Source organism: Xiphophorus hellerii, chromosome 2, assembly GCF_003331165.1.
Source record: "Xiphophorus hellerii strain 12219 chromosome 2, Xiphophorus_hellerii-4.1, whole genome shotgun sequence".
NCBI classification, from domain to species: domain Eukaryota; kingdom Metazoa; phylum Chordata; class Actinopteri; order Cyprinodontiformes; family Poeciliidae; genus Xiphophorus; species Xiphophorus hellerii.
In genome coordinates this window covers 1,480,222-1,494,018 of record NC_045673.1, presented here as the reverse complement: position 1 = coordinate 1,494,018, position 13,797 = coordinate 1,480,222, and the positions used below count along the sequence as shown (strand labels likewise).

At 40.1% G+C, this 13,797-nt stretch overlaps 1 protein-coding gene and 1 long non-coding RNA gene across 8 annotated transcripts in view; one reads left to right on the top strand and one right to left on the bottom strand.

Annotated features, from left to right (window-relative positions):
- Window positions 1-13,797, bottom strand: part of LOC116730601 (uncharacterized) — a 176,709-nt gene that overhangs the window by 44,096 nt on the left and 118,816 nt on the right. The gene's annotated exons all lie outside the window — the stretch shown is intronic.
- The window catches only part of fgd4a (FYVE, RhoGEF and PH domain containing 4a), a 60,038-nt gene that overhangs the window by 7,574 nt on the left and 38,667 nt on the right, over window positions 1-13,797 (top strand). For 2 of the 7 annotated variants that reach the window (XM_032579769.1, XM_032579726.1), the window contains exon 1: window positions 320-410. The exons of 3 other annotated variants lie outside the window; for them this stretch is intronic. In XM_032579769.1, the coding sequence (XP_032435660.1) occupies window positions 335-410 (76 nt within the window). In that variant the 5' untranslated portion in view covers window positions 320-334. Of the gene's footprint in view, window positions 1-319; window positions 411-12,060; window positions 12,251-13,797 lie in introns of those variants that run through there. 2 more of the 7 variants (XM_032579742.1, XM_032579798.1) reach the window with 2 other exon arrangements.

Genomic DNA, 13,797 nt, shown 5'->3' with positions numbered 1-13,797 from the left:
TGAGTGAAACTCCTCAAGCTGATTGAGAAATCTTGTCTGTTTGAAATCCGGGATATTCCTTCCCCAGAAGACGGACAGATCTAAAGACGCTGCAGGATGGATGATTCTTTCTCTTCACTTGATCTGAGGAGCAGAACAGCAGGTCTCTTCTGACAGGAAGGAAGTCCAGTTCACTAAACACAGGAGTATTTTTGGACTTTCACACACCTTCACTTCTCCTCTTGGACACAACATGGACTACCTTTATTGCCATCTGAGTTGGTTAGAAGCTGGTAGTTCTGGACTTCATAATGAATTAACATTCACTGATTAGCTGACCTTGAGTGGACTGACTATGAAACGGCGACGCAAGTACAAGTTTTGGAGCCGGAAAGGTAAAAACTCAAAGATGTGTCTGCTCTGCTGTTATGGTAAGATCTGGAAACTCCTCGTTTTTTTTTTTTGTTTGTTTTTAAGCTTGAGTCGATGCTACAGAAATGCATTTTCATCCTTCCCTGTCTGGCTTTCAGCTCATCTGTTTTCTGGATCAAGTTTCTAATCCTATTATCTTGCTTTCCTTCTGATAAGCCATTAATTTTGCTGCTGGGTGGTTTGTGTAAACGCTCCCGCTGTAGAAAGCGAACCATCTTTAGGAAGTGCAGCAGAAGCATGCCTGTGTTTTCTTCCCAAACAGTGGCTGTTCCCGGGAGCCAATGTGGATTTAGCAAACTGCTTCAGTATCGTTGGAGTTCAGCAGCAAGAGAGAAAGAATTTAAATCCGCCAAGCTGTAAAAAGAGAGACTGTTCTGTTCTCAGAGGCCTGGGAACCGTTTCCCCCTCTTAGACCGCTCTGGCCTTTTGGCAGCTTCCCCAGTGGCCCATTTACTGTTTTCATGCTGCGCTGCAGTGGAGACAGCGATTCATACGTTTAAAGCCTTCAGCCATTTACATTGTCTGAGATGCTTTGCACCGTTGGTGAAGGAGGCTGCATCAACCTTCGCCTGCAGGAAGAAACGGAGTGAAACTTTCTGCTCCCTCCTGGTTGGCAGGAAGGAAAAGGCCCGGGTCCTTTCACCACGCTCATTGTTTCAGCGTGAGACTAACACAACGCCGTTCCAGTTGGGTTGGCTTTCTGTTTCTACAGGAACCAACTGTAGCTGCCTCTGATGTGAGGAAATGTTAAAAATGTATAAAGTTTTTGTTTATTTCTGTAAGTTTGGATATTCTCAGCCTGACTGGTGGAATTCCATCGCAGCCCTGGCTGATGGTGCAGCATATTACTGTAAAAATCTTTCAAGACGGTATAAAAAGTTGCATGTTCAACCTTCAGGTCATATTTTTATATTTCCCATTAGCCACTAGATGGCCATTCTTCAAGATGGCCGTCGTTTTTCATCCTTTCAAACCAATTATTGCCATAAATTGTTACCCATTTTCAAAACTTAGATTAACTTTGTGTCACATTATATGTTTTTGACTTTGGTTATTCTGTTCATACAACTTTATGTAAATATGTAAAAAAAAAATGAGATGCCAAAACCGAAACTGAGGACTTTGCTGTTTTGCAAGGAGATGATCAATCAGTCAATCAATCAAGTTTATCTGTGTGGCACATTTGAGCAACAAGGCAGTTCAAAGTGCTTTGCATCATAAAAACACAAAATAAGAAGCAACATAGAGTCGACAATTGAGAAAGGAGTGACAAACATTACATTTTGATGAGATTTTTGACAAGATGTGACGCAGGTTGTCGTCTTAGACTTAGACTTAGACTGACTTTATTATCATTTTGCATGCACAGGTGTATACAGAACGAAATTTCGTTGTCTTCTATGGTTAGCATGTCATTCAGCCAATTTCTTTTTAATGTGGTTAGTGTTAGCGTCTGATAATTTTTGGTTTCTCTAGCGTTTGCTTATGCAAAGTATTTTTTGTGTTTATTTCTGCAATTTTTGTTCTGTTGCTGTTTTTTTGTGTGTTTAGCATTACCTGAGCTAGGATTGCAGGTTAGCAGGTTGGTGAATATAACTCTTTGGTTAGATATGACTAGTAACTCCTGCTGATTTTAGTGAACTTATTCTCCATTACTAACATGGCGGCTATTTTAAAAAATGTCCATCAGAAAAAGGACATAGAAGATCAAAAAATATATATATATAATTTCTATGCTCCAAAATATGTACAATGTGACACCAAGATACAATTATTGGCAATTTTAGTGTAAAAAATAATTTTTGATGACAACCATGGTGGCTGTCTTGAAAAGTAAAAAAATTCAGTAAATTTTATTTCTGTGGCTCCAGTTGATCTGATGTGACACCAAGCATTTTAATCTATGTTTTTGTGCAAAAATATATTTTAGTTGAGTACGTCATTGTGAAAAACGTCTTCTTAAATTTTTCAGTGATTAATGTGTTTCATAAAAAAGCAAACCCCTGGGTGAATGTGACTGCACTTCAAACTGATTTCATTGGTCACTGTGAGGAGACAGGTGTGCAAAATCTATTCCTGTGGTCGTTTTGTTTTAGCACCTTGAATCACTTCCTCTCACTTCACAGAAATCTCAATCAATTAAAATACCATTTGTGGTTAAAGTTCCAGGTGTATGAAATCCTCTGCAGGGTTTCGTAAATTAAAAGTTAATGCATGTAAGAGCTGCATAAACAAACAGGAACACAGTTTACGATGTGTTGCTCCAATAAAGATGGCTGTTTGCTCATTACCTGTCATACAGGCAGTTATACATAAAAAGTTTCTTAATTTGCTTCTATTTCTGTATTTATACAAAAATGTGTCTACAACGGCTTTGATTTTTGTTTTAATTAAAGATTAATTCATAGAACCAGAATTTGAGGAGTGATTCCTCTCTAGGCCAGCAGGGGGAGACTCCTCTAGTTCAGAAGCCTTATAGAAAAAATGTCCCGTTCTTCATTTGACATGTAGCATAAATATATTAGTTTTGTTTGTTGTTGTTGTTGTTTTTAAGTGAGCAGGTTAAGCGACACATACTGAGATTTTTAGCAGGTTCTAATGTTAGAATCTGCAGCCGTTCAGGGTGACGCCCGCATGGCCTGCAGAATTCACTCAGCTCGACTCTAGGTGAAAGATTGTTTCTTAAATTACCCGTTCTTGGCTGATTAAAAATATGTTGATGTTAGATGCAATGAAACCTGTTTATCTGCAGCTTGTACAAACAATTACTGCATATAATTAGAGATGAGCGACTTAATAAGCTCATAAGAGTGAGTTTGTACTAATGAGACTTTTATAGGCTATGCCAGGCTACAGTCTGACCAGATGCTGTTTGAGATATTGAGAAATTCTCTGCAACATGCATAATATTTCAGAATGGAGCAAAATTATTTAAAAAATTTTTTAAAAAAACACCCAGCCGGTCAAAGGTTGGAAAGTTTGTACAATTGCGCATCTGTTTGCAGCCATTTTCATGTGCATAAAGTGTAAACATTGAGTTGAGGGGGCGTGGCTAGCAGCAGCTCATTTGCATAAAAGTGACAGAGACATTAACCCTCTGATGCATGAATTATGATCCTTTGTGTCAGAATTTTTTTTCCATTTTTTTAAATTCTTTTCTTAAGGCATAAAAAAAGGTAGGAACATTTTTTTGTAAAAATTATTTTTTTATTTTTTTTTATTTTTATGTGATCAATTGTAATTTTGTCCAAATACAAAGTTGTTATTTGAAAAATGCATCAGTAGTATTGTTCCTTAGGGGTTATCTGATGTCACAATATTTTTTTTACTTGCAAGAGTCGTCTACAGTAGAAGGAGGACCGGGTCGGTTCTCATGCTTTTTTGTCTGTCGGCCATATTGTATTTAACAAAAATAATTTCTTGCATTTGCAGCTGATGACCAGTAGTTGATGGTATATTTTATGATGCATTAATGTCCACTTCAGTGGTCTGTGTGCATTTATAACATAAAAATTCACAGGAAGCACAAGAAAATGGCTTTTAGATAGCTGTCCACTGTAGTGACCACTATGCATGAAAGGGCTAAAGCAGCTCATTCTGAAAGGACCTCAAGAGAGGCAGAACTGAGGAGATAAAATCTCATTATCTGAGAATGATTTTTGCAGAAAAATGTAACAAACATGTTTTGACTTGTCCTCGCTGCCTGAAAAAGGAATAATAGGCCCCTTTTCAGAGATCGTTTCCACCAGCTCTGTTTGGTCCACTTTATTCCACCTCCAGTCCATCTGTCTAGTCTGGTTCATTTAGGGGAGAGTGATCGAACTCTGAGGACCAAAAAACCAAACTCTGGTCCACCTACAAACCTCGGTCTGGGTTCAGTTGAAGTTCGAATGTGTATGTGAACGCCAAGTGGACTGGAGACCGCTCCAAAAGCAGGAAGTGGACTACAGCAGGGCATTCTGGGTAAATACAACCAAAGCTAACATGCTAGTCTAGCGCTAGGAGAAATGGCTCCTGGTCTTTAGCCAAAGACTAAAGAGAAATCCTCCAACGCTAAAATCTGACGCCTCCATCTTGTTTCCATCTGGTGAAGAAGGAAGTTGCTCTCAGTGTCTTCAGAGGTTTTTATGTCATTTCCTTCAGTGGTTCTTGGTGCAGCGCCCCCACAGGCCAGGAGGGGAACAGGTTGGTTTGACTCAGAGCAGAGAGGAAGAGAACCGCAGCTGAAGGTGGATCAGATGGTGAAGTTCTGGATCCAGTAGAACCGGGTCGACTGGACTGTGAAAACAGCCTTAAACTCAGAACAAAGTGCATTTAAAAAACACGGTGCTCATTGTTGTTGTTGTTTTGCTTACTGACTGATTATTCAGTTTTAAAAACATCTGAAAATATGGACCTGGTTTCCAGGTAGTTTGTTTTAGTTTGTTATATGAATCAGATTTTCTATTTTGTCGCTTCATCAATAATTAGATTTGCTAATTCATTAACAACTGGAACAGTATAACTTTCTCCCTTTGCAGTTTTGACATTGTAGCTTGCTCTGATTTATGCAGCCGTTTTAAATGCTTCTATTAGTGTTACTATTATTATATCATCTCCAACTCTTCTTCAAAAATGATTACGTACCAAAAACTATATTTAAATCCTTCAGAATGACACCTCAGCCTTTTACAGCGCCTGTCCAGATCTGCTGAAGTGTTTCATAACGTAAAGAGGAACATCCATCCTGATAGGCAGCATGTGATCGCTGAAGCATCGACAGGATAATTGACTCTGTGCAGGAAACACGTAACGCTTACACAACACTCTTCATTATCTAACCCAGAGATTGTTTTTTTTTCTTCTAATTACCAGTAGATCACAGCAACACTTGACTTAATGAACTGGATTTTCAGAAGATCAACAAATATTTATGTATGTTTTGCGCTCATGTCTCTCCTCATTAACATGAAACTATTGAAACAGTTGAAATGAGCCTGGGAGGTTTTCATCAGCCAGTTTATTAATTCAGGTTGGATTAATGTCGGATTAGTTTTGTGTGTTTACCTCGAGGAAAGATGAAGAAGATGAGGCGGATAATGGACCAGGCACTTTTCTCACCCTAAACAAACTAATTAATCAATTTGGTTCCTTTCAGCCGTTTCATTATTCCTCTTGCAGTGTCGTTATTCAGCTGACGCTCATTTTAGCAGGTAGACATGGGTTTTTTTAATATATCGCTGATTTTAGGTTCAGTGACTCAGACTTCAATGCTGACTCGTTTCCTTTCTTAAATGTTCTTTACAGACTCTGATTCAGCCTCTGGAGTCCTGTTTGTTACATTCCTATTGCTTTTGATCTCACTTGTGCATACATTAACGTGCTTGTGTCGGCACATAACACCAATCCTTCAGCGCTGGATTTCATTATGTGTGTCGGTAATGAGAGTCAATAAAAACAGCGAGGGCTCTGATGCATTGTGTGCATGCAGTTTACATGATCTGGGTTTAATTAATGTGGGTGAGGGGCGTGTGGGGGTGCAGGGGGCGTTCGCTGTGCATTAGAGATGAGGAGGTGGTGAGTCATGGCCTGCAGACGTTCGTCCAGTGGGAGGACAAAGAGGTGGACAGGCTGGTGAAACAGGAGACAGAGGAGGCTGTGAGGAGGTAGAAAAAAGTGTGATACTGGTTGTGTGTTTGTGTGGGAGGAAGGTAGTGAGGCATCTGACTCTATTAAATCTCTGCATATAATCAAATGTCTGACAGAAACATCCTGTTATGTGCACAATTGTCTGCTTCATGTTTCTGTGCAAACAATAGTCAAATAAAACAAGTTCTCATTTATTTTCATTTTGACTTCTGCAAATGTTTTATAATGACTTTAAATACCATATAAATATGTTGGCCTAAATATATTTTCCTATCAACCTATAAGTTGTTGTCTGCTATGCTTAAAAACTCGTAATTACATCAGAAACGAGTTATATATCAAATATATATAAAATATATATTTTATATTTTTTCACCTACAAAGGTCACTGTTTTTTCACTGGTGCAATGCATGCTGGGCCGATGAGGCAGATAGGTTATGGTGGACCAGAGTCTGTAAACAAAAGAAGTAGTCATGGTGATGGAGGCTGATCAGCGCCGCCCACAAAACGTCTCCATGTGTCGTTAAACACGAAACGTCTGCTGAAGCAAGTTAATGTGATCTACTGTTTACTGAACCAGCAGGAGCTAACAGCGGCTGATAACATTAGCTAGAGCTAGCAGCAATAGCAGGAGCTAACACCATTAGCAGGAGCTAAAGTGAAATCAGAACAAATTGGAAGTTAATGAATGAATGTTTAAAGTGAAGCATATTTGTAACAAACCGTTATAATAATGTAATAATGTTCTGATTTGATGCTAACTGTAAACAGCTTGAGATAGAAACTGGAGTTCTAACAACCAAACTCCAGCTTTTCTGACCGACTCTCCTCTTCATCCCTTTGTTCCTCCTCATCTTCATTTCATCATGTTTATTAAACGTACTATTATTTTTACCGTATAGCAGGTGTGATTTCCTTCCTCTTATTGTGTGCACTAAGGACTTCGCAGCATGAGTATATTAAGCTGCATGTTTACCTGCCTGCCTGTAATCCATGCAAAAGGGTCTCTGCATGAGGCTCCCGCTGCAGACTGGACTGTGAATAAATACGGTAGGTATGAAAAAGTGTCACCATGGAAACGACAGACCATCCCTCAGATAGCAATCAACCAGCATTTTGGTTTATAAGTTGATATTATTGCCAATATTATTTTTGAAGTGCTCCCCTTCCCCAGCTGCCCGACATGTTTCTGGAACCCAATTTGTTTTTTAATGGTTCTTCCCGTAAAGCCGCCTGGCGTCACATTAATGTGGCATAAATTATTTAATATTGTAGCATGTTCTGGAACCTGGAAGCTGAGAGGGACTTGCTCTGTGTTATTAGAGCCCACCCGTCATGTTGGGTTCGGATGTTTAGCTGAATCACTCCATCATCCCCGGAGGAAAATCACAACATCATCTTCCTCACATCATCTTCCTCCAGCTTTTGGTTCATGCTCCTCCTAAAACTCTGCTTAGAACCAAGCTAACTGCCTTGTTAATACAAATCAATAGAAACAGTGAACTATTTTTGAATTTAGGCGACAGACATTTGAATCCAACAGACAATATATCAGAAAACAAAACACAAAATATATGAAAGGTTTTATATTCAGAGCACCATCTGAGGATGAGATGTTAATTACTGAGCCTGTAATTAACATCACCTTATTATTATCAGAATTAATCAGAAAATAGGTCATGCTGCACTGCCGTTGGAGCCTCTTCAAGCAGTTAGTATGATGTGGTCAGTGAACCTTCATCAAAGCAAACAGTGTGTCCATTTAGTGGCTTGAGATTAACATATTTTATTATTGGGTTATTGTTGATAAGCAAAATATGACTTCTTTAGTTTTTTGTAAGTTTATTTAAAACAGGGACAATGTGCAAAAAACATTAATAAAAGGCTTAGGCTAGTTTCCATCTGTAGTCCCTGAGCAGGTGAGTTAATAAAACAGTTTAATATCACAAATTATTCATTAAATGTCCTAATATATCCTATATGCAATCACTAAAGTTGCTTACTTTTAAATTGAATTGAAATATCTCTTAAAATATGACCATTCTTTGCATGAGTAGGAACATTTTAATCTGCTTTTCTAAGTGAACACTTCCTACTTTTAATCCATCGACTAATTATGACCATCAAAAGCAACTTTCTGCATTTTTAAAATTAACCACCATGTTTATGTGTCTTAGGTTTGACAGCCAATCTGTTTTAAATGAAGCTTCGTGTTTTTATTCCTGTTTTTTTGTTTTCCTCTAAAGTACTTTGAATTGTAGCCTTTCCTAAAAGTTTACAGGAAGCTGAGCATGAAGCATTCTTTCTCTCTGCTTAACAAGCAGGAATAGTTCGGCACGTGCATGGCACATTGTGCTGCTGGGGTTTTATTATTGCTCTCCAGACCCTCCACTCTCTAATTAGTGTGTGGTATAGTGAGGTCTAGCCACACTCACAGCATGGTTCAAGGTGTGTTTGAGATTAAGGGAGTCAGTAAGTCCTTTCATGTAGCTGCTGGAAAATATTAGATGTTAACGGCCAAACAAAGGCAGCGGTGGGAGTCGCTGGATCCACGTTGAATTTGCTAAGGTGAAAAATGAAAAACGAGAGCAGAGAGCTGCAACATAAAAATGTTGCAGAGGACGGTCAGGACTGTAACGGTGCCTTTCTGCAGTAGAAACCATTTGCATGTTTTCTTAGGTTTATTTGATATAAACAGACACTAACAGACTGAACAGAACAGCATCCCATGCTGGTATCACAGTTTCTGCAGCGTGAGGTAATTTTAAACAGCACATCTAAAAATATTAGAAAGTGAATCAAGTCATTTAAAATAATACAACATAATGTTGACTACATATTCATAATCCTACATATAAAGTAATAAAATATAAAAACATGAATAAAACATTAAGCATACAGTTCCAGAGTTGTTTGTTTTTTGAACATTTGAAACTGGTTACAGACTTTAAATTGACAGGAAGTGAGTTCCCAGGTGCAGATCCTCTCTCAGATAGAAAACTTAGGGCTAAAGTGTTTCTGAATGGAACCGTAAAATAAGAACCTCTAGTAGATCTACTAATACCCTGCGATTTCAGTATGCTATCACTTAATGTTTGGGTGCAAGTCTGTTTAAACATCTAAACATTGTTTTTTGGGGTTTTTTCCCACCATGGTTTGACTTTGAGTGCGTCACATTCAACCAACGCTTGTGAAAGCAGCATTTCCTTCTACTTTAGCACCCACCGATGTCTGCAGGTCATTTTCTCAGCTGGGGGAAAGAAGCGCTGACTGTTCTTTCACACATCGTGACCAACCAACCCTCCCTTGTCACCCACAACAAGCACTATGATTCAGATGAGCTCATTGTATTTTAAACTCATCTCACCTATTTATCACTAGACTCAACCTTCAACCTCCCTGCATGCTTTTTATTTTTACTTAACTTTTACTTTTGGGTATGTTTTAATGATAACATCTGAGTTCTTATCAAATGAATTCAGAAACTTAAAAAAGATATGCATGTCATCAAGCCAAAAAAAGTTAGTTCCGGAAATGAAGAGCTCTTAGGGGATGTGGCAAGAGGTGCAAATTTGATACATATTCAGTCTTAAACTGAATATGGCTGGATAATGTTTTATTGTCTCTGTAAATATCTGAGAAATTATCTGTGAATGCCGGCTGTTAGAGATTTTTTGGTATTATCATTTTATTCTTACTTTAGGTCACATTCAGCCTATAGATCATTGTGATTTTCTGTTTAAAGTGTTCTCTTCCTTACGTGTGTATGGAGGTCACTACTGTCGGTTCAACTTTACGCACCTCCTAATTTAGTAACTACCTGTGAACAGTTGTATTTTGTTTTATTGACAGTACTGACCGAGATTTGAACCGGGCTCAGACCTTTGATCAGATATCACATCTGGAACTGGGTTGTTAGATGTTTGGGTTAGAAGCTTTATGACCTCTGTTGTTTTCCTGACTGCCCCCTTGCCTGTTCTTCTTTGACAATAAAAACAGGAGCTCATGTGAGAGCTGATCAGAATGCTCTGTGGATTGTTCGGAGGAAGAATTGGCAGAGTGTTCTCCTTTTGCAAAAGCTCTACATAAAATTCATATACGTTGTCTGTGGTTCTTTCTTTTATTTAGGTTCGAAAGGAAAATACCTATCACCGGCTGTCATTTTTTTTTCCAGATTTTAGTTTCTGAAGCTCCAGATTAGCAGCTGAAGGACTAAAAGTGTCAAAGTCTGTCAGAAAGTTTCTCAGCCACTGAAAGGTGTGGTCACCTGCAAACTGGCCCAGTTCTACCAGTTCTGACCTTAAAATTACGCAACTTGGAATTAAAAAAAATTATTTGCTTAATGGAAATGTCATTTAAAAAAGAAGCTAACATTTTTTGATAGAAGGTTTTTGTGCTATGAGGTGTTTTTTGGTTGTATTGTCATGTGATCAACAGCCGGATGTTTCTACTGGTGAAAAAGACGAAGGTGGCAGGAAGTGGAAGACAGATGATGGCGTGACACGTTTTTTTTTATGACTTATTGTATAAATTGATGATTTTAACTATTTTTTATTTAATGGGAACAACATGAAATAAAAACCGTGTTGTTTCAACATTAGCAGAATATCAACAAAGTTTTGTGCTGATTTGTAATGGAAACTGCTGCTGATGAAAACACAACTGGCAGCGTTCAGAACCTCCTGGATGTAGCAACAGCAGAATCTCTTTACAGCAATCCTGCGGGATCGTCACTACATGCATACTGAGTATGCATGTAGTGACGATCCTGCACTACATGTAGCATGTCACTACATGCTACTACCGAGCATGTAGTGACATACTCGGTATGTCACTACATGCATACCGAGTATGCATGTAGTGGCGATCCCGCAGGATTGCTGTATGCATGTAGTGACAGTGGAGAGGAAAAGCTCCCTGTTAACAGAAAGAAACCTCTAGCAGAACCCGACCAGAACCAGAACGTGGCTCAGTACAAGCGGCAATTAGCCACGACCGACTGGAGGTTTAAGACAGAACATTAACACCCAGCTGTCCTAAAAACAGGAACTGGTTACTCTGATTAAATGTCAAGACAGTGACAATTAAATTGTGTCTTTTTACAGAGTATGTAAATGTCTGGTTTCCTCTGCAGCTCTTACTGACGCCTTGCCTAAAAGAGAAACAGCTTAACAGAGAAGTGCTGAGTCATCATTAGTGTGGGGTAAGAAAGTTTCAGCTTCTTGATCCTGGAAAGAGTCAAATTTACTGTATCAACAAATATTAAACCTTCTGAGACCATTCTACACAGCTCACTGTGAATATTAATTTGATAAACTAAAGAGGTTCATTTATGTTTTTTTATGCAGTTATGAGTTATGATTTGTCGTGTACATGATGATTTCAAAATTTCCCCTCTAGATAAAACTTCCCAGTTTCCCTTCCTGTTTTGGAAACATTTTCTGATTTGTTTTGTGAGAAGAGTGGGCGACTTTGTCTTTCGATCCCCGTAGAGTCCAGAACCGGCTTCTGGGCTCCGGATGTGACTGAAAAATGACCAGAGCAGAGTTGGGATTCTTCAGCCCCTTGCTCCAGTGCTTCTCTTTCTGAGAAAGAAACCAGTTCTTTGTCACGTCTCTGGCCAGATGCGTCGCCTTTCTTCTGCTCCCCACCCGGCTTTATTCCTGGAGGGGGGGTTGCTCGGTGTCAGAACCGAGATCCTCTGTAGAGTTCGGCCATTGGCCACTTCCTCTCTCCCCAGCCCTCCCCTTCATCCAACACAATGGGTCTGCTTGTCCATGCGACACACACTCTCAGACACATGCACACCCACAGAGGAAGCTTACACCCAGGGTCCTCCGCCTTATGCCGCGTCTCCACTGGAATGTGATTGTTTTCTCTTTACCATAAAGAGAAAAACAGAAGCCAGCGAGGAACTGAGCTTGAGGGCGAGTCACTTTATCAGTTTGCTGAAGTGTGGGCGTGTGTTTGGGTGTGTGGGTGTGTGTGTTGGTGTGTGTGTGTGTGTGTGTGTGTGTGTGGGTGTGAAGCCAGTCTGAGGGAGGGAAGACGCAACCAATGCGGTGAGGCAGCAGTTTAACATGATGAGGCTGAACCTGCCAGCCTGAGCATCAGAGCGCTGACAGAGGCAGAGGAAGAGAGAGGAAGATCTCCTCGGTTCAGGATTTCTGTTTCATCTCCGGACTCAAACTGGACTCAACCTCCGCTAAGGTCAGTGCCTCCGTCTGTTCACCCACCAGCACCAGTGGGCTGCAGGAGACGCACAATGCAAACCCTGGCGGTGTTACTTTCCCCATCTGCACAGGGAGAAAGTGTCGGCTTTGGCTTTCTGCTCACTGAGAAACACATTACCTGCTCAGGGTAACAAAGGGAGGGACTCCCGAGACAAAAGACAAGCCGTTGATCTCTCCACAGATGTGGCAGGTGCTGCAGCGCGGCGTGGCGTTGTTGGCCGTGGGTGTCTGTGGCAGCGCTGTGGGTCCTCTCAGCTGCAGCTCCGCACCGGTGGGAGAGGACTATTCATTTTGTTTAAGGCGATATTGAATCAGCTGCAGTCGGTCTCAAGATATGCTGCAACACACACATGCCCACACACACACACACACACATGCCCACATATCTTTGCACATAGAGGCTGCTGATTTCAGTTAACTCTGTTTGCCTCGATTGGTGTAATCGACCTCAGCTGGGCTGAGCTGCTGGAAAATATGTGTGTGTATTTGGCTACATGCTTCTGCGGGTGTGTGTGAATGCTGTGGATCAATCTTTAATCGTTGATCTTTTACAAACAAAACTATGATTTTAAAAGTCAATTTGTCATCTTAAACAGCCAGACAATCTCCCAGAGAAGGATGCAACTTCCTGATCTTTTTAAAAAGCAAAGAAAATGACTCGGCAGTTATTTTATTAGAACCAGATATTTCTAAATATGTCATTAAATGGATTTTTCTCTTGTGGTCAAGAATTCAGTGGTGGACATCGCTAACTAAAACGTTAGCTCCGCTAATGAATAAAAACAAGAAAGCAAATCCTACCCTTGTGATGTGAGGATGAGGACGGAGATTCCCAGGTTCAGGTGGCGTCTGAGACGTCCAGAGGAGGAAGTGAAGCGACAATGTTTGCTTAATTTCTGCTCTTTTTGACAAACATTTGACTAGAATGAACTGCTTTACTCTTCCAGTGTAGAGTGACGGTGGGGAAGAGCGAGGCAGGTGTCACGGTCGGTCAATGGAGAAGCGATGGGGTGTTCAGTTACTAAACGGCAAAAAAAACCAACTTGTAAAAGCAGCGGGGTCCACTCACCCCTCTTAAAACTGCCAGGGGGTTAAAAGTCTGCTTATCAGTTTTTAGCTAGCTTTGCTGCAGTCACATTTAACTTACAGAAAGAGCGCCAAGCCGCCAAATAAAAGTAAACTGACCAATAACATTTAGGAGTAGGACGGACATGTGCCCACCCCCACAGACGCACGCAGATGTGGGCTACATACAGGACATTTTGACACAAAATGCAATTTTTATTTTATTCCACAATGTCGTGGAATAAAAGGGAAAAACAATGAAAAGTACAATAGCTATAATATTCCTCTCTCTTTTTTTCTACTCAAAGAAAGAGCTAAATGAAAAGTTAGCTCCACTGTTAGCAGAAGCGTGCCCACCACTGGAATCCCTACTTTTCATATTCCCTCACTGTAACTCAGGTTAATACCTGTCTCTGCAGCTGAGCGTTTACCAGCAGCTTAGGAATCGCTGTGCTACTT